At 36.3% G+C, this 20408-nt stretch overlaps 1 protein-coding gene across 1 annotated transcript; it reads right to left on the reverse strand.

Moving 5' to 3' along the window:
• Positions 1 to 9698: 9698 nt before the first annotated feature.
• On the reverse strand, positions 9699 to 13223 carry LOC149786361 (frizzled-4-like). Its single transcript, XM_089976788.1, has one exon. It carries the CDS (start codon positions 12416 to 12418, stop codon positions 10709 to 10711), a length of 1710 nt encoding a protein of 569 aa, XP_089832914.1. The 5' UTR covers positions 12419 to 13223; the 3' UTR covers positions 9699 to 10708.
• Between the last annotated feature and the right edge of the window lie 7185 nt (positions 13224 to 20408).

Below are 20408 nucleotides of genomic sequence, written 5' to 3' on the forward strand. Positions count from 1 at the left end.
ACTTAACATGCATATAATGTAGGAAAATATATGCGAATTCCAGTGTAAAGAGATAATTGGTCAATTAAAAAAAAGTCTGAAAGAAAATGGCATTAAGAAGACTGATTAAAGCAATATGTGCAGGCATTGTAATAGTAAACAAAGACATAACGAACAGCAGCACATCCATACCCCACCTACCACAGCTGGAAAAAAGTTTACATTCTCTTATAGGTAATTGAATACAACAATTTCGTGAGAATCCTGAAAATCCATATGCAATTATGACTAAACCAACATGTTAGAATTTAATCCCAATTTCAGGGCCTGTAGTGCTCATCGTGCGCTGATCTCAAAACGAGTATCTAAAGCAAGAGCAATCTGGGATTACGTAGAAAGGATGTCACTCCCGCCTCCAATGGGTGTATATCTGCCGATTTGATGAGCTAGTTATTAATTGCTGCTTCCCAGGAGCTGAACTGATAGCCGTGATAGGCCCACCATTAGAAATCTGACAACTGATTATGCAGTGTGCAAGAAGTAATGATAAATGCATCTAGTTCTACTTCAGATAAAAGATGAGAGAGAGAGAGAGAGAGAGAGAGAGAGAGAGAGAGAGATTTCCATACAATAGATTTCACTCTGCAAATTTGACCCACCTTTAGCAGCACTTCAGATACCTTTTAGGGATCTTTACTAATTATAGGTCCAAAGTTCTCAAATACAAAAACATCATATTGCAGTGAAATAGCAGGTATTTCGCGATGGCGGGATCGTTGGGGGGGGGGGGGGGGAGAGGGAGGGGTGATACACGAAATTGCATGATCAGTAAAACAGCTACCTCAAAAACCTAGGTTACGAGTAAACAAAAAATGATGATAAATATGGATCGAGATCCAGCCCATGAACTTTATAATATCATCCATATACGATTTCGATTTAATTATTGCCTGTAATATATAGATACGTTATGTTGACACACTTTACATACATTCTATTGTATTTTCAGGACACATATACATCGTATGGCAGTGCTAATAAATCAATGTTTAACCAGGTATACAAAGGTAAATATAGGCAATATATTGTAAGCCACTCTTCCCACTGACAACCGAACACTGGACGAAGATCTAGCTATCTTTAAACAATATCTCATTCGTACGTGTCAATGGAATTGCAATCACACATTCGGTGCGACCCTGCCAATACGGTCATATAGTTGAGAATGCCGTATAAATCACTGAGCGTCGAATTTCTTGGTTCGGCCTCAACAATTTTTCGGGTCAAAAGCTTCCGCGTTCTAATAACAAATGATTTTTGCTTAATAGTTAGGTTGGCTTAATTATATCACGCAGATGAAGCATATATTTAAATATGTATGTATGTGTCACATTTTTTTCTCTCCATCGAATGTTGACCCGGACCATTTGGGGGAGGTCGAGTTCAAGCGATGAGCCAATAAGTGATTTTTGTTAGAAATAAAATGGTGAGTGTAAAATACCATGATTAGAGATATTTTATCTAGGCCTCAAGTCTTGGTCATAAAATGATTGGTTAAACAATATCATTCATGCAAATAATTATTTTCTTTGCTGTAAAGCTAGTGCAGATGAATTCTATTCGTAGAGTGCTCTCTGTCGAAGCTTTTTCAAAACATCCCTTCCTTTATATAATATCCTAATCAAGGTTCAGTAACACTACCCTCTTTGTTTTTGCCATACTCTTTTAGACATCGATTGATCGATCGAGAAAACACCATAGGTTTTTATGATTGATATTAATGATCAAGTAACGTAACAACTTTAATAACCTGAAATTATATACAGATTTTATATGTTGTAGCAACCTATTAAATACTTGGACATACATATATGCATGTATGCTTGCATACATACACACAAGCAAGTAGACACATATTTTCATAAAAGAAAGACAGAAAGAAACCTAAATAAATGCGGTTTAAATTTGAAGAAAGTTAACTTTTTTTTCTTCTAAATCTCTCGAATTATTATTGATACTTGATTTGTCATATGACCAAATTTCGAACTAATAAGCATTCCTCCTTAAAGTGACCTGATTTAGGTCTGTCTTATTTGCAGTATCTGATGAAAGCTAAAGTATTTCCCACTTAAGTAGAATAGTGTATTTCTCATCATAGATTGTATAACTTTTCTTTGTAATCTGTAAACCAGTCTTTTCTAAATTCACGAATCAAAGGCTAGTGATACGTCCTTATATTCAAACATGTACATCATGACAACGGAGACCATCTAGACAAGACGTTTAGGACTATGCGATCTTTGAATATACGTTAATATGTATTAATTTATTATGAATAGGACATATGGAACAAGATCTTTATACACAGGTGGCTATACAATGCGTGCGGTCCCTATATCAGGTTCTTGTTTTACTGTGATGCTCAAGTGGACCTGATCATGTTGTCAATAAATATGGTCCATTTTTAATGTATTGTTGCAATTTTAGATTGTAATTGATTATTTATGTGCGTGGCCTAATTTTGGCAGGTATGATAAAATTTGACCTTTTTTTCAATGAATATCTTAATCGCTATAACTCTTAAATGTAAATGAAAACTCAAAGATCAAATGCATGTACATTTTCTGGTTGCATGCCGTTTTTATTCGTATATAAGATCATTGCTATGAGCAGCATTGACCGAGACCTGCCGCCGCATCATACGCCGACCGATCTGGGCCATTGTTCTTCATTCATTGTAGGCGTCAAGCAGATTTCACTCAAAAGAGAAAAGCATAGATCCAAGCCAGCAGATATGGACCTATACTTTTTAAAATGGGTACGCTTGTTTCGCAGACAGAAGACGACATATCTTTAATTTGTCCGTTTGTGATATCTTCCAAACAAACTGCAAAATATGTATTGCCGTGCAATAACGTATACGAGATTTAGGAAAATATCAGTAAACATGCTTTACAGGGAATCCCAAACATGCGTTACCGGGCATTCCAAACATCAGTTAATCTGATACTAAGTTGTAAAATGAATATAGCTTTATCTCCTTAATCACCGGAGTCCATGACGATATAACTGGTTATATGTCATCAATCAATCAGCAGTCTCCATTACTGCAATTATTTCGATTAAACGTTTTAGTGCTTGATTAGCTGTATGCTGCCTTGTTCCATGTTGACTGCATTTGCTAATCAATAAGGCCAATTACAGGAGCTAAAAATACCAAGCAAGAGAGAGAGAGAGAGAGAGAGAGAGAGAGAGAGAGACTTTGAAATGCAGTCATACACCAAACATTGCAATTGTTCAGATGCGATCTAATCATCTGCTGTAACAACACACATAAATAACAAATACCCCCACCCACCACCACCACCACATACATACATACACATCATAAATGGAATTTAAATGAAGTGCTGATTTTCGGCGTTCCTTTTGTGAGTTAATACTGAAGGGGTCTCATTGGTTCTAAACGGAGCGGACCCTAAAGAAGTTGGATCTCATCTTGTAAAACAGTATAGGGGCATTATTGCCAAACAATTTCCTCTCCGTAATTTATTATTACTTTTATTATATTAATTATTATTATTATTATTATTATTATTATTATTATTATTATTATTATTATTATATAACTGGTCCAGTACAGTAGAAAATAATGAAAACAACTTGCTGGTCTAGAGTGGCTTCTCTTGAACATATTTTATCAAGCATTTTGGACGCAAACAAGTTCTAACTTTAAAAAAATCCCATGGACTTCTGTAATTCATACTTTAAGAAAAAGCTGTTGCGATAATGGGCTTGCAAAACTTAAATGGGTATGTATTACAATATTAAACAATATCGATAGTTTGCCGTAAGGAAGAGTCGTGATTAACCTATCGAGCTGAATAAATTAGCAAATCTTTTACAACAGTTAGTGACGACAGAAAATGTAATGAAAAATTATATATTAAAGTGGGTTCAATTGTGAAAATTTTGAGGACCATTTCTGCGAGTTCCATCTTAAAACGTCCAATTTTTCCCCCAAGAATATTCTTGATTTAACAACTCAGTGTGTTAAGATGTGAATAGATGTACAGGGATTACACGTACGCATGTCAAGTAAACGACACTTCAAAATATGTCAGTTATGCAAAAAGTGTATGCAACATTTTGAAACCGTTGTGTTCTCTATGGCCACATACGACACTAAATATCCAATACTACTACTTCTACTACTACTACTAATAACAATAACAGCAACAACAACATTAAGAATAACAAGAGGTTCATGTAGGCCTGAGATCGCTCACTTGGGTAACGGGTATACCTTACTTAGACTGTGAATAAAAATGAATGTAAGTATCGACACTGTTATGGAATGAAATGTTTGGAGAACGTGATTACATTATCTATTAATGCTGGTGTAGCTTATCAACCCATTTAGACCAGATATATAAGGGATTAAAATATGGTGGTTTCTTTGGTATTTTTTAATAAGCCTAGATTTCCTTGTACACCTAAATAAAATAGACGAAAAAAGCAAGCACTGCTGGTTTTCATTCATGAATGATGTACATCCATGAATGAAATCCAGCAGTGCTTGCTTTTTTCGTGATTACTTTCCTGTATCGTTTAAAGTAAAGCCGTATATCGTATATGTGGGATTATTTGCCGGGAAAAAGACTACGACATGCATTTTCTTGGCACGATAGGGCCATAATTTACGTTAAAAGCATTGGCCCGTGGGTATCTCCCTCCACCATGGGGAACATAAGAAATGCACTAACAATACCTGGTTTGGTTTGGCTGAACCTGTCGTAAGCTATTTTGCGTAAATGGCACAATGTAACAAATTCCTTCCCAGCATGGGCGATAAATGCGAAGTCATAGGTGTGCATCATAGACGCACAGGTAACAACTAGTTCTTATTCCGAAAAACCTTAATTAAATTCCATTTTTTCCCCTTGAAAGTGCCCAATATACAAAAGTGCACTTTACTTACTGGTAAAACTCAGACATTTAAATAAAAGGTGTTATTTTAAAGGACACTGCACAGCAAATTCAGTCACAGGATTGAACATACACCATTCTTGTTGATCAGATTTTGAGAAGTCGTTTAAAGGTTTTTCCATTTTTTTAGTAACTGCACCAATATCTGACAGCGAAAGTCTTCACTTGAACAAGTTTGAAAGATTTTTGTACCATAATAGCTTCACTCTAATTTAGTAAACTTATGTCAAGCGTTTTCTTTTAAAATTAGTTTGAAGGTCGTTCTATTTTAAGTAATGGCGTCCATATTTGATGGTGACTCACATAATACGAATAAAATAAAATTGCGCCATGCCAAGATGCTTTCTGTCAAATTTGGTTGTGAAGTTGTAAATCACAACTGTAAACGGACAACGCGCCGTGCCATAAGTTCACTTGGTTATCTTGGTCAGATGAACTAATACTAACAATGTGCGTGAGACGTTACTGCTGATACTTATTATTATTATTATTTAAAATAACATTATTTTTTTCTTTATGCTTTAACTTATAATTTTTGTTTAAGAGGATTAGTACTATGGGATATATATATATATATATATATATATATATATATATATATATATATATATATATATATCCCATCTAACAGTCTTTTAGCTTTAACACTGTAAAACTTTCTAGGCAAACACTTCATTTCAACAACAAGACTAATAGGTGACTTACTTTAAAATTACGCAATAACTGAAAGTCGATCAGAGAAAAAGTACGCAATTTCTGATATCACGGCTAAATAAGATTCAACATCTGGTACGGTTTCTTTGGTTACGGACCATTAGATGTGTACGTAAATAGAATACGGTTCTCTCAAGTATCACAACAGCCCATGTAAACCTATTATAGCAATTCACAGGCAATCGATAATTGGGTAAACCATTTATGAATGCTACATATATTTTAAAATGAAATCTATTGACAAATTGGATAATAATTCTGAAATAATTGCACACGATTTGCTGTGGACCATTGGTATGCTTTATGGGACCGATATGGTGCCACTGATTCTAAATTTCATATCTGAAACAATACTGAAAAACCAGCTCCGATTATAACTAAAGAAATAAATTAAGTGTGTTCTATTGTGTTGCATATAACAACTGAGCAAATAATATACTTTCAACGGATCTATCATTTTCATGTATTTTTTTTATAGGCGTATGATAACATCTTGAGATGGACTGAAAACAAATTCTTTGGTTCTAAGTCATATAAATACGTTGACTTTTTTTAAAAACAAGATATTCAATATAAAAAACAATATTCAAAATATCGACCAATACTGTCGATTTAATGCTTGATTGAAAAATGTAAGCGTTTCTACATGGATCAGGTACAAAATGGTAGAACACGAACAAATTATATAGCAAATACTGCCGACCGGATTTCAAGGCCCCTTTCCATTGTTAAAAAAGATTGTAATCGTCCTTTGCAAACACATCAATGTCATTTTAATTTACATTTTTGAAGAGTATGGACTCTTATCTGGTTTTTACATGAGCGAACCTGTGTGCATAAAATAGACTGATATTTACTTAATCTGTTTCAATTTAGCCTACCCTTATACCCCCATTCTGACAACTGAAAACCATATAAAACATAATTGCGTTTTTCTCACTATTTCACTAAAGCACTTCTTTATGCAACCACTGTTAACAGCTCTCAGTGAAAGTATTTCATTACAAAATGTAGGTTAGGATTTAATCTTCTCCTACTTCACAATATAATTATTAAGGACTGGATTAGCTGGCTATGCTATTGTCAATATTATATATATATATATATATATATATATATATATATATATATATATATATATATATATATATATATATATATATATGTGTGTGTGTGTGTGTGTGTGTGTGTGGTGTGTGTGTGTGAATGAGCGTTGCCCTCCCTCCTTCCGCCCCAAATGTGAAAGGAAAAATTAAAAGGTACGATGAATAGATTTCATACTGCACCTGGCCCTATTGTTAGTTACACGGGCCCCGAGTGTTACAACAGTTACGTCGAAACCTATATCCAACATAACAATGGGAGCAGAGTACATAAATATCTCAAAAGTCCCAGGGAATTAAGAAAATTTATATGATGTTTTCTACAACACCGCGGGGAATAAGATTTATCTCGGATGCCAATTCTAGCAAGGCTGACAACTGGAAAAGTGTTGGGTCACCGGAATAAAATACAACCTGCCGTCCCGGCCCAGCGCTTGAATTGAGTACAGCATGAAAAAAGTCGTACTTATTTCTACGGAAATAAAACATTTCTTAGCTGCGACCACACTCCGAATATATACACCATTTGTGGCAAGGATAGAGAATCGATGTTATGATAATGAAACTCGGAAAGTTGAATAGTACGTAAGCCAAGTATCCCCCGCCCCCGAATTCTCGAAATTCGAATTTGTTATTCGAAAATTTAATCATTTTCTCAAAATAACAACTGCATGGGTTTAGTTATTAGTTTATGACGTTAATATTCAACATGTTTTTTTTTCTCCCTTCAATATTGCAAGTTTTTACTAATATTCGAAATGTTTCTCGATGTCGTTCTTTCTATTCTTATTTTAAAAGACGAATAATAGTGTGGGCCTCAACCACATTCTTACAAGAAAGCTATCTTGACAATATAGTGTTTCAGCTAAAGCCAGTTGCAATATTTGCAGACGAGGTTGATCGTTCGCATGAAATTCAAGATTTGTATAGTCTGTTAACTGAGCCTTACAGACCACAAAATGCTTTTAAAGTTTAAATGTGGGACTCATCCCCCCTCGGTGTACAGTAACATTTCGACGTGCTAAAATTTTGTTCGCAAGTACAATTTGTTTGTTACGAACACACCGGATGAACTTCACGACGGAGTTTACACAGAATATCAAATAGCACTGTGACTATTAGTAACACTTGGATTAAGTTAATCGCGCGTTATATTAATTGTACAGAGTATACAGATCAGATGGTACAGTCACTCTGTGTCTGACCACTTGGATCAAGTCAGTTTGTGTTGGTATTGCACATTGAACTCGAGTGCACAAAGCACAAGCTCAAGGTTTATGTACCAATTTTGGTCAATACACCATACGTTTTGACCATGTGACTTAAGATGAGGGTAGTAGAAACTATACATTGCAATTAATTTTAATTGATACGAGTCCATAGACTACACTATGGTATTTGCAAGCAGGTTAAATATTTAATAAATTGGAACTAGAACAACCAATTGTTGTAAGATTTGAAGAAAAAATCGAGTAAAATAAAGACCAAAACATTTCAAAACTACTTTGGAACAACCCTTGAAATGTCTTATAGGAAGACCTTATAACTGCACATAAGTTTCAAACTGTTCATGGTCATGTATTCCGACTAATAGCGGTCACTGATATCCCAAGAGAGTTACCTGAAATTTTCAACTACAGGTTTAAGAAATCCATTCAAATTTGAAGGTGACTGATTTGGACTTGGTCAATTTTTAGTGCAGTTTTGGAAACCAAAATAAATGAATGATTTGTTCTAGTAGCTGTTGATTAAATATTCGTACCTATTTGAAATTTCAATATAATCAAGGTACACCTTTCAGTCAGAATTAATTATAATATATAGTTTTTGCTGTACTCATTTGAAATTATTATCAGAGGTAGGGGATCCCGTTTCAGTTATTATTTACGGCCGTTCTGTTTAATGCCACTAGGAATAACCATATATATATATATATATATATATATATATATATATATATATATATATATATATATATATATATATGTTAAAAAAGAAAGGCAAAGAAAGAATATTTGCACTAGTTCATTTTAAAATATATGCACAAGTCAGAGTTCATAATTATGACTCGCCTTGAACAAACTACCCCGTCCGAAAAAGACTCATATGTTAATTTAGTTATTACATTTCAATGCCAAACAGTATTTTAATTGGTAAAAGTGCAGCATTCTTTATATACACGCCATACGTGATATTGGTATACTATATACACCATAAAACCAAGGTGTATAGCGACATCGCATAAATAATTCTTTACTGAATGCAACGATTTACATGGTATCTCAAGACCTGAATTATTATCCAATTGAATGCCTGCCAAAATATACGAAAAAAAAGGTCTGAGGACCTGGTCAAATAAAGCATACATATTTGACAAAATATGACAGGCTTATGAAACTAGGCTGCAACCTCGTAACATTATTTCAACTATGTATGTATGTATGTATGTATGTATGTCGAGACTGATAAAAATTGATTTAAGTCCACCTAAAAGAATTTCAACAAAATCTATGGTGAAATCGATTAACAGTTATACATATCGTTTATGCATTACGTAATGAAATCTTTTTTTTGTTGGTCAAATGTTAATTTATGACAAAATAAAGCTTTTACGTAAAACGCAACGTTTTTAACACGTTCAGTCCAGTAATTCTGGCTTATTTAGATTTCGCAATGGTAAGGACATATAAAGGCGAATGAATGAGTGTCAAAAAGCACGGCCGATTTAACACTGGGATAAGCCTAATTCCGCCACATCACCTTGGACAATATCGTTTTAATTCCGCCACCACACATAGCAGACGACTGATTGTGCGTGTCATGCACCACTTACAAGTAGCCGACTGAAGCCACGGTGCAGACCTAGAAATTACATTACTAGAGTGTATTTGCATAAAGAAATAACAGAATAGATTATGTTAATTTTAGGCATTTATATCTTGTCATAAATAACAAATAAGTACAATGAAAACAGCTGAAATGAGATGCCCTGACGTTAACGTCAAAAAATAACTAATGCTGAAATGAACTGATTTGGCTTCGAAATATAGAGAGCTTGATCTGAGATGGATAACAGAGTCTCACATTATCAAATTAAATTCATATCTATTGAAACTGAGGGGTTGAATTACTGTAAACGGATAAGACGTATGCCAGCATATGGTAATAGTGTTTCAAATTCCAGGCAGAAGTACCCTTGTGTCTAACACATGCCTGCTTGCCGTTTCACTCGGGTAGTCGTTCGTGTAAGCAGACCCAGTTGGGAGTTGTTTACAGGCTGAAGTAGGGACACGGAGTAGAGGGTCATATTTTATATACTAATGACTAGTCGGTTTCAACGAGCTTGCCAAAATCAAGAAATATTAGTTACAAAATGTGCGCAACTTTATGAGTTTTCTCCACTGATTGGAAAATGTGTTTTGACAGGAAAATGGTTGCAGAAAATTGGGAAATGCATACTACGTAAATCACCGTATGTCGCCCATCTGGAATCCGTCTTCCATACAGTGTGAGCAGGGGTTCCACATGTTCGCCCCAGTAGCCTTTTAAAATAATTTCTTCCGCTATCTTCTACACCAAACCAAATGCTTGGGTTACAGCGTAACAAGTACTACCCTGGCCAGAAAACCAGCAGTTAAAATAGCTTCGTTTCTTTGGGACTGAAGGTTTTATACATAACACAAAAAATAATCTACTTTATGCTGCAGACATATGATCTCAGAATCAATTTACCCTATTTGACCTTTAAGCGAGTATTATGAATATTCACATGCAATGTATTATTTTATGTTATCAGCGTATCAATTCTACTCGCCTATTACAGTTGCTTTGCAACAGAAACAATCATCCATATAACGAAGTTTTTTTTACCCAGCCGAAAGGATTGATCACTGATTATGATCATACGCATTTTGATATAAACCTTACACAACAGTACCATTTTCTGACTTTGTTCTTTTGGATTTCTCCATCCTGCAAGTCCGGTTAGGTTTTAAAGGAATTTGTTGGTATTGATGAACAGGAACACTATATTCGTATTTATTCTTTCTCTCATTTCGAGAGAACGATAATCTTTGCGCAAAATTTCTCCAGGAATTCACAGTTTTGGCTGACCAGATCCACATACCGCTAGTTATTCCCACCACAAGGGACATGAAAACTTTCAGCATGAAAATCACCATGCTGGGTGAATCCTGATACCCCCCATGATACCACTTGTCTCGATTGGTATATTCGTACAACTGACATCCTATCACACATGTAGCTGGAACGGTGTACAACACAGAAAATATTCCAATTCGTACCATCAAAACTTCAAGCTTATCTGTTTTAACTCCATCGTTTCGGACTTGTCTGCGAATTTTGAACAACGACACAAAACCAGCTACAAGAAACGACGTTCCCAAAAGAAGGTACACCAGCAACGGGACAACGGCGAACCCCATTAGGGTTTCTGTACTTTGATTACCAACGTGGCACACGCCAGTTAGCTCATCGGCGTCAACGTCTCTCATAACAAGAATGATGATAGTTTTAATGGCTGGTACGGCCCATGCCGCCAAATGAAAGTAGCTACTGTGCAGCTGGATGGCCTCATGACCCCATTTCAGCCCTGCTGAAAGAAACCATGTAAGAGTCAGTACAACCCACCACAGTGAGCTAGCTGTCCCGAAAAAATATAAAAGTAAAAATACTATGGCGCAGTCGGTGTTCTCTAATCCCTCCTGAATCAGAATTCTAGTTTTACTAGGGCTGTCAGTGTCACAAGCAATGGAATCTCGACCTGCAATTAGTCGTACTACGTATGCAATACTGTAAATGTTGTAGCACATTGCCAGGAATATCATCGGTCTCTCTGGGTATCGGAATCTTTGAGAGTCTATGAGGAAAGTCAGCACAGTGAAGAGGGTGGATACAAAACACAATCCTGCCCAAATTGACATCCATATATCCGCGAAGAATTTGTCTTTGGAGCTAAATGCATCATCTTCATTGCACTTCAAGGCACACCTGTCAGTCCTGTTAATGTAGATATATTTTTCTGGATGTTTAAATTGATCACATTTAGCCTTTTTAACTGGAGGGGTAGTCTTCGGTTGCGGAATTCCAGGCTTTCTTGTTGGGTACGGGGGGAGATCGTCGTCGTCGTCAAGGTCTCCCGGCATGCACATGTGGTTTTGGTCATTGGCGGGTGGAAACTTGGAGCAGTTTAGAGCTGCTGGCCACGGAAACCCGAATTCGTGAAGGACCGGTTGGCACCTCCTTCGAACACTTTCACAGAGAGGTCGACAAGGGCCTATTGGTTCCATAACTTTTTCTGTACACATAGGAACATAAACAGAACACAGAAAGAATTTCAGTTGTGACGAACACCCGTACTGAATTAGAGGAGTGAAAGTTTGTAACTGGAGTTCAGCGTCAGTTTGATAAGTGTGTCCAACCAGATTAGGCATACCCGTAACGTTGTACCCCAAAGACTTGCACATGTCAATTCCTATAGGGTCACACTGACGAACTACCTCAGCACCGTCCGCTGTACGGCTTCCCGTCACGGGAAACAGGTGGACAAAACTCAGCAGGCAAAACATTGTCACCCTGGACATTTTGTTTGTCTTGTCTAGATATACTCCCATTTGTCACAGAATAAAACAGAAATTATTTGCACTGGTTCCTATGTTTATGTAATTCATTATGATAACACCTAAGTAGTGGTGGTAGGAGTGAATGTAGCACCGTTACAATGTAATTATCTTCACACTGTCAGCAATGTTTACATTGACTACACACACAGTCATCCGTGATCTCTTTTCTTGACCACTACCCTCATCGTGAACGTCCACGTATTCCAAAGAACACTAGCTCCGCTGAAGACAGCACATACAGTTTCTCTCTAATCCTTTCCTAGGCGTGAATAACACAAAGGGTGTACATGACTGTTCGGAGCGAGAGAGGCAAACAAACTGAAGTCTTTCCTCGACCGTAGCGCTATGTAATGTATGGCAGGCAGGCAGGAAGGACCAAGTGCGTGTTAGCCTAGAAAACAGTCCGGTGGATTAGTAGCGCCTCGGATCCCAGGGCTGGTTTTAGATTACACTCGCATTTCAGTCCAATCATATGGGCCGGTCTAACAGCGCGCTCCTCCCCACTGGCCCGATTTATACCCGCCACCAAACATCAATCATCCGCACTGCCGTCAATCACCTCGGGTGTCCGTTTTCCCTTTACACAGTAAACACAGCGGCGCGGATTTACAGCCCTGCCTTTCTTTTTAGTCGATAATGCCTTTATTCAGTTCAGTTGTTCACTTGAAACGATCCAAACATGACCTTTCTTACAGTTTCTATTTTCGATACGGTTTAGCGTTATTACGCGAATCAGGCAGGCAATTCTTTACTATATAGCGCACATTCACTGTGCATTCCCTGCGATTTATAAGCAAGGTTACTCCTTCGTTAATTTGAACACAGTGTGTAACTCAATCATCGCTTGTCTTTCAGTTGCATTATTTATTACACAGGCTGATATTTTTTTCTTCAAGTTATATACCAAATGCCATCGCTGTAAATTATACACATAACCTGACATTCGCTATTGTTGAGAATTATAGTATCATTTGGGGTCAAATCTTTCTCCGCCCTCCTTCACACACGATAACCCGCTTTGCATGGAATGAACATTGTCATGAATAAGGAATCATCGCTTCAGATGACATGTAAACTAAGGCTTGCACAATAAATAGTGGAATTAGATACAGAGATTTATCTCAGTGCCGTCCCACTCGGCCCCCATACTGCTTATCAGTGCTCTGTAAGTATGTTTCACGGTTCTGGTGCGCCCGCTCTGTGTTATTATCGAGGGCTGATACGATCGGAGTAGTGAATTATTGGCACCCATGAAGGATACAGAGCCTGAGCAGACGCGGGAAAAAACCTCGTAAACTATGAGAACGGTGCAAGAGATAGAGTGACAAAGAACAGATCATGGGGAAAAAGCTGATAAACGAAAAATGTTAACTTGCAGACGACATATTTACAGTTTGGATGTCTGAATCATTCCATCAGAAATACCCCAACTGTCTAAAACGTCAGCCCAAAAATATCTGACAAGCGAGATATGTTACATTTAATAAGCAAAATAAATCGCAAGATTTGCATATTTTTACCTAATAACCCCCAACCCTCTCACCACCATACCTCCCATAACCATGTAAAAAGAAACAAAATAAAACAAATAAACAAACAAATAAAAACAAAATAAAAAATATAAAAGGATGATTGTGGGAGAAGAATCTAAGCTGGTCAAGCGTGGTAACATTTGTATTTTGTAGTTTATCTCTGCAGACATTCCCAACCCCCAAAAACCAAACAAAAGAAAAACACAAATAAAATAACAAAAATAAAACAAACAAGCGTGCTTTTAGCTGCATTAATAAATAATATATTACACAAGACGACCTCTAACTCGTCAGTTGTGTTATCTTGACAAGAATGAAATTCATTGATAAAGGATATTTAATTAGTCTGACGCGTTTGTCAGCCTGTATCATGAATGAAAAATGGGAAGAAATTTATATCAATTAGTACATACGTTGGGTCATAATACATTAAGCGAATCTGACATAAGCCCCGGAGGCTAACAGTCCCACTACCTTTATAGTATTAATCAAGGCGCAGAATGGTTCAGTTGTACGTTTAGGCGGAGCCGGTCGATTATAACTCTACGTTGTGCTGCGACCGTAAATCATACAAATGTTACCCTGTCAAGAGTGAATAAAAATGTATACCGATGATTTCCGTATCTCTATCGTAGTGATCATGAGCCAGCAGAGTTACTTCCCTCGCTGACTTGTCATGTTCTCTTGCTTCATAATTTTGAGATTATATGTTTAAAGAAGAATTTAGTTTTAGTACATTATGGTAGATGAATGTTTAATAATTTTAATCTTTCGCGTAAGGTAGTTTACACTATATTAAAGTCGAGTGGGAGTGACCCCATCCACCAGCAGGAAGACATGGGAAATAACTCAATACTAATTCTGACATTTATATTGGCTTGCTTACGTCCCTTACAAGGTGCCAGTAGGCTTATTTTTCTTGACGCATTTGATGAGAAATTAATGATTCGTGTACTAATATATACATGAACTGCCAACCATTGTAAGCAGATTGATTTATTTCCTAACAGTTTTTTTAAATAAATGGATGGAAATAAACGGAAAATAATATATGTAAATCTACTGTACAACATAGAGATCTAGCGAAGACAAATATTTCTTTACAATCTTTTTTGCCAATCTCTGTCCTATTGTCAGTCAGAATTTAACGATGCCTCCGAAACTACACATTCTCGATAATTGGTTTTGACTTGACTCGTTCGCTTATATTCAGAAATGAGACACAGACGGTTTCATCTCAGACGATGTTGTTCAGTTAGTTTGTATCATGATACTAATCTCCTCCAGGGTATACATGAATGTCCTCTGTGTCTTTTCTTCAGAGATTTGCCTTAAATGCTGTTCATGTTTAAAAAAAAACAGAACCAAAAACCCTTTAAACAACTGACATAAGTAGTCATGTGTGACAGAATGACGGAAAAGTGGATTTTAACATTACGCCGAAAGTTTACATGGATTTGACGGTATGGGGCATGCATGAAATTTGCCTGGAAATGACGGTGTATGGCATAAGGAGAATAAACATTACGTTTTTTGTTAGTCGTAATTTTGCATAGAAATGACGCTATAGGGCAAAGGGCAACTAACATTAGGTTACCATGTTTAAAAAGTTATGAGGCATAAGGGTCATTTATCATTAGACCTACATGTTTGAAATATGTATGGGACATAAGGGAAAATGTAACGTTAGAACTATACATACTATCCAAACTCTGAGTGCATTGACCAGTACTAATTTATCTACCATATAACATTGTAGATATAATATCCAACACTCCATATTTACTATCCTACACGCCTTGTGTAATGACCAATACCAAGCATTAACTTCCCAACATGCAGTTAGAGTGACCAAATCATCTAAATTTACCAAGCAAACGCAAAGTGCAGGACGTCAGAGAAGGGAAATGACACACTACTAAAAGTACCAGAGCTTAGGATTACTTCTTACACACACACACACACATACACACACACACACACACACACACACGCACACACACACTATTGTCACACAGGTGGGGCTGGGATTTATGTTTTTGTTTTTATGAATGTACGCTGAGATATACATACATAAAACACAGACTTCTTTTTGCAATTATTGAACAGTACCTCTGCTTCTTAAATGATCTGGCGGTCCTTAAGCCGTGGAGAGGAAGGTACAGTCAAAGAAAGTTAGCAGGTTAGCACAGTGGCACTGCTTCACTGTTCTCCGCAAGCTTCTCTGTAAAGCAGGCACAAAGATCAAAACGTTCCTCAAGTACTCTTTCCTTTGAATGCAAACTCTTCTCTTCTTTAGTACTCCATAGTAAATATAATGCTGGACGTGATGGCTGAGTGTTTAGCACTGGTCATATTTTTGTATGGAGTATAAAGAAACTTTAATAAGTTCCGGTATTTAGGCATTATGGGATTGCGGATTACATGCAAGATTTACCTGCACCAGAAAATGAAGAGCTTACAAACATGCAAAACTACGCACCTTCGAAGCTGAAGATTTGACAAGAGAAGTGCTCCAAAAAGCATGGGCAATTTTACGTTTTGAAAAACACATGCTAATGTATTTTGCTTATTAAGAATGCTACCAAGTTTAAATTATAATCAAGAGATAGATTAGACTGACTTTGCAAGTCATACAAATAGAAAAATAAAATAATGGTGCCAAATTTTTTGAACTATACTGTTGCACTTAACATATTGAGGTGACCACCCAGTTGGTCGGCGCAGTGATTATATATATATAATTGGACAGTAAATGTCCATATAAGAGAAGCGATGTGGAATAAAGGACAGATGGCACAATAGGTGCACATACCTCTTTATATAACGTAGGACCGGATCGAATCTGGTTGGGAAGTTTCATCAATCAGAACTGGTGTAACATTATTCATTTATGGCGTGTTCTTTTTATATCTTCCAATAAGAATATAGCGGTATCTGTCTGTTTGTCTTTCTGTCTCTGTCTGACTCTGTCTGTCTGTCTCTCTAATATATATATATATATATATATATATATATATATATATATATATATATATATATATATATATATATATATATATATATATATATATATTAGAGACAGACAGAGGCAGACAGTCAGACATATAATGTAATACATTTGGAGCATGCGCATTTGGTTATAGCGCCCCGTTTTAAGGAATTGGTTGTGATTACTTGTCTGATTATTGGAGTTCGGTGTAATGGAAATATTCCTTAGCCCGAAATAGTTAGCCAATTACTGCGAACAAAAGTCACGGAGTGAAGTGTTACCGAGTTTCCATGATGCCATGGTTCACTAGTAGTGAACTCAGGTCAAAACCGAATGAGTGACACTGGAATATCATAGTCCCTATTGAAATATATTGGTGTGACTGCAATGACAGTATTTACGGTAGGAAACATGTATATTACACAATGGAATAAAAAAGAAGGCAGTTAGTAGATACCGGTTATGTCGCCATGGTGGCAAATGTGATGCAGCTGTACTGGCGAAATGTGCCTTGAAACCGTGGATTGGCTGGCTTAAGGTGGCGTAGCTAAAATTGTTCCCTGTGTTAGGGGACAGTTGTAAAGTTTCTACGGCGTGAACTGCAGGCGGTACGGAAATCTAACGAAGAGAAACCATGCAGATGTGCGGTTGATATATATCTGGCAGGGTGTGAGATCTGTGGTCTTGCATTGATTAGAGTAAAATTTATGTATAGAACGGACAAGTTGGGCTTTCTAATTTACAACTGAAGTTGTATGGAAGTCTTTGGAAATTTGGGGTAAAGTTAAAAACCCTCTCCGTTCTAAGAATTAACCATATAGTTTTTCTCAACAGACACTAAGTGCTAATTTGTTTCAGGTCATAACCTTGCATTTAATACGAACATTGTCGTATTTGTTTTCATATTCGATTTTCTCTCTCTCCATATACAATTAACATAATACAGGAACATTTATTTATTTCTCAAAGATATATATAGTTTCTATTACTAATTGATAGATATCATAGCTTTCCCTCGCCTAACGACAGCTAAACCCCTGCAGTTTGAACTTTTAATCACTATCTTGAACTGAATGTCAAATACAAGCACACATTCCATCATGCTGGCCAAGCGTTAATACAACCGATTCATAGGTTATAATAATTCATATCTTACTGTACAAACAGATCAAGCAAAATTCACTTCTTGTTCCAACCATATTATTTGCTAACTAAAAATTCATTGGCATAAACGTCATACAAACCTAATATTGAACAATTGTTAAATCACATGATTCATATTTAATTTAAAACACCTCAGTTCAAGCAGTCATCTTCAGATTCATATCAAAGAAATATATGTATGCAATTAAGACACTGTATCTTAGCAGTGAGGTTCGCTCCTTTTTTCTTTTTCGCAGAACAGTCCTTAACACCCTTGGTTACGTGTCTTTCAAACACTATCACTACACGTCTCTTGGACAATCTTTGCGAGAGTTCGCCTACCCAAGGAGCCAAGGCCCTTCAAGCGCAAAACATGTAGACTGACTGTTCTAATTAATAAACTCTTATTAGAGTACGTAATTTCACCTGGGAAACACAGCCCAAACCGTTTACTTACTTAATCTGAATTCAGGTTTATCTAACGCCATTATTAACACACGCCTCTCCAGAGTTTGGAAAATTTTACGTTTCTCTCCCTTTTTCATTAAAATACTGATATCTGCAAAGTTTCTACTTATGACAAATATTTCAACAAGTACGAAAGCTGTTTCTGCAACATTCAAACACTTGGCATTTCGATAAACAAAAGCCACTAAAAACCCTAGTCCAGTTTCGCCTGACAGAGTTATCACAAGGAACTTCACTTAGAATAATTATGTCCGTACCAGATGTATTAAAGTATGGACATCCTCAAAGATACTATGGACTTAATTCCGTGCAAAATCGCATACATCAGTTTAATACGTCACAGTGACATCTGCAAAACTCACACTGTTACAAGCATAATGGATCAATTATATGAGAACATCAGAAAATCGGATAGAAGCAAACAACGGGGAGAAGCATTTCTGATTTTGGAAGAAATATACATTTCCACAGAGACTGTGTATGCATTTCCTGAAATACAAAAACTTCAAGAGGTGCTATGCTCTCGTTAACGTTGAAAGTGTAATCTTAAGTAGTTCATATAGATCTCGAATGTCAAGGACCGGATATTTTTCACGGTATAACAAGTTCATATTTATCATCACCAAGATGATTTCAATGCTGTTACTACTATCGCAGGTTTTCATGGCTGTCGATACAGTTTGCGATAAATGAGTCCAAGGATTTAGCAATTGGGAGCCGTATATTCATTCTGGACAAAAAGCCGCGTCTGTTTAGCTTCAAGACCTTGCATTCCCGAAAGACAAGATATAATGTAATGTTATAATTGCAAGCGAATATTCGTCAGTTCAATGTGTTACGAGTGACATTGCTTGAATCAGTTTTAGGAATAGAAATGCTTGCGAATTATTGACAGTGTGTTCCATTTCTCGTTATCATATTCAAACGAATAACAAAATTTAAAACGTTTGTGGAGGAAAGAAAAGAAATCATCTTTGTAAAAAAGTCGTTGAGTTGGATCATCAATATTATAGTCCGAGATATGACAACGAGTTCAAAGAACTATGGAATGACTACTGGAACAGGAAATTTTTTTTTTTTGATTTTATATATATATGTTTCAGTTTGAATGTTCTTAAGAGACTTTCACATTCGTAATATTTTTGTTTGCAACAACTAAATCCAAGAACTTTTTTTTCATAATTGTCGGAATTGTGGCGTGATTCCAGGGAGACATAAAAATATATTTTGTGGCCCTTAATTTGACGAGTGGGTTTTACACCTGTACGATGACATTTGGAGGAGGTGGTTAATCGTTACGGGAACTGTCATTAATATGCTTAAGTCATTGCTCACAATTTCTAAGGATACGACATACAGTTTCATTCAAACATTTTCCAAAATAAGGAATACAATTTTCACAGGTCAACATGAATGAAACCAAATTCATTTAAAGTGGGAAAAGTACGGATGAAATATTCCATGAGTTATTTAGTTATGCCTTTGAGTAGATTGTTTGAAACTTTCAGAATCATAAAAATCGCCGAAACATAATTAAACACGCTCCAGTATTTGCCAGAAGTACCCCTACCCCTGCGATAAGAACAAGAAACGTTGTATACTTTGTACCAAGTTATTTCTTTCGACTGTTGATATTGAAATATTGCGTATCTGATGTGGACAGTTTATGACGTTGATGTAATAATTTCCATAATTATTTTCGGATTATAGAGGTGTCGATTCTTTGAAGGAAGCTTCTACCATTTCAAAAGTGTATGGATTAGTGTACAGAAGGAAGTTCATGCCGAAGCATAAACTAGATATAACATCATTTCATTTCAGTCCTGACTAGAAGAAGTCACAGAGT

This window comes from Sinohyriopsis cumingii, chromosome 12, assembly GCF_028554795.1.
Source record: "Sinohyriopsis cumingii isolate HCF-2022 chromosome 12, ASM2855479v2, whole genome shotgun sequence".
Lineage (NCBI taxonomy): Eukaryota > Metazoa > Mollusca > Bivalvia > Unionida > Unionidae > Sinohyriopsis > Sinohyriopsis cumingii.

Bases quoted from the DNA above. Each gene is read 5' to 3' on its own strand.
- LOC149786361 (XM_089976788.1), bottom strand. From the start codon at position 12,418: ATGGGAGTATATCTAGACAAGACAAACAAAATGTCCAGGGTGACAATG.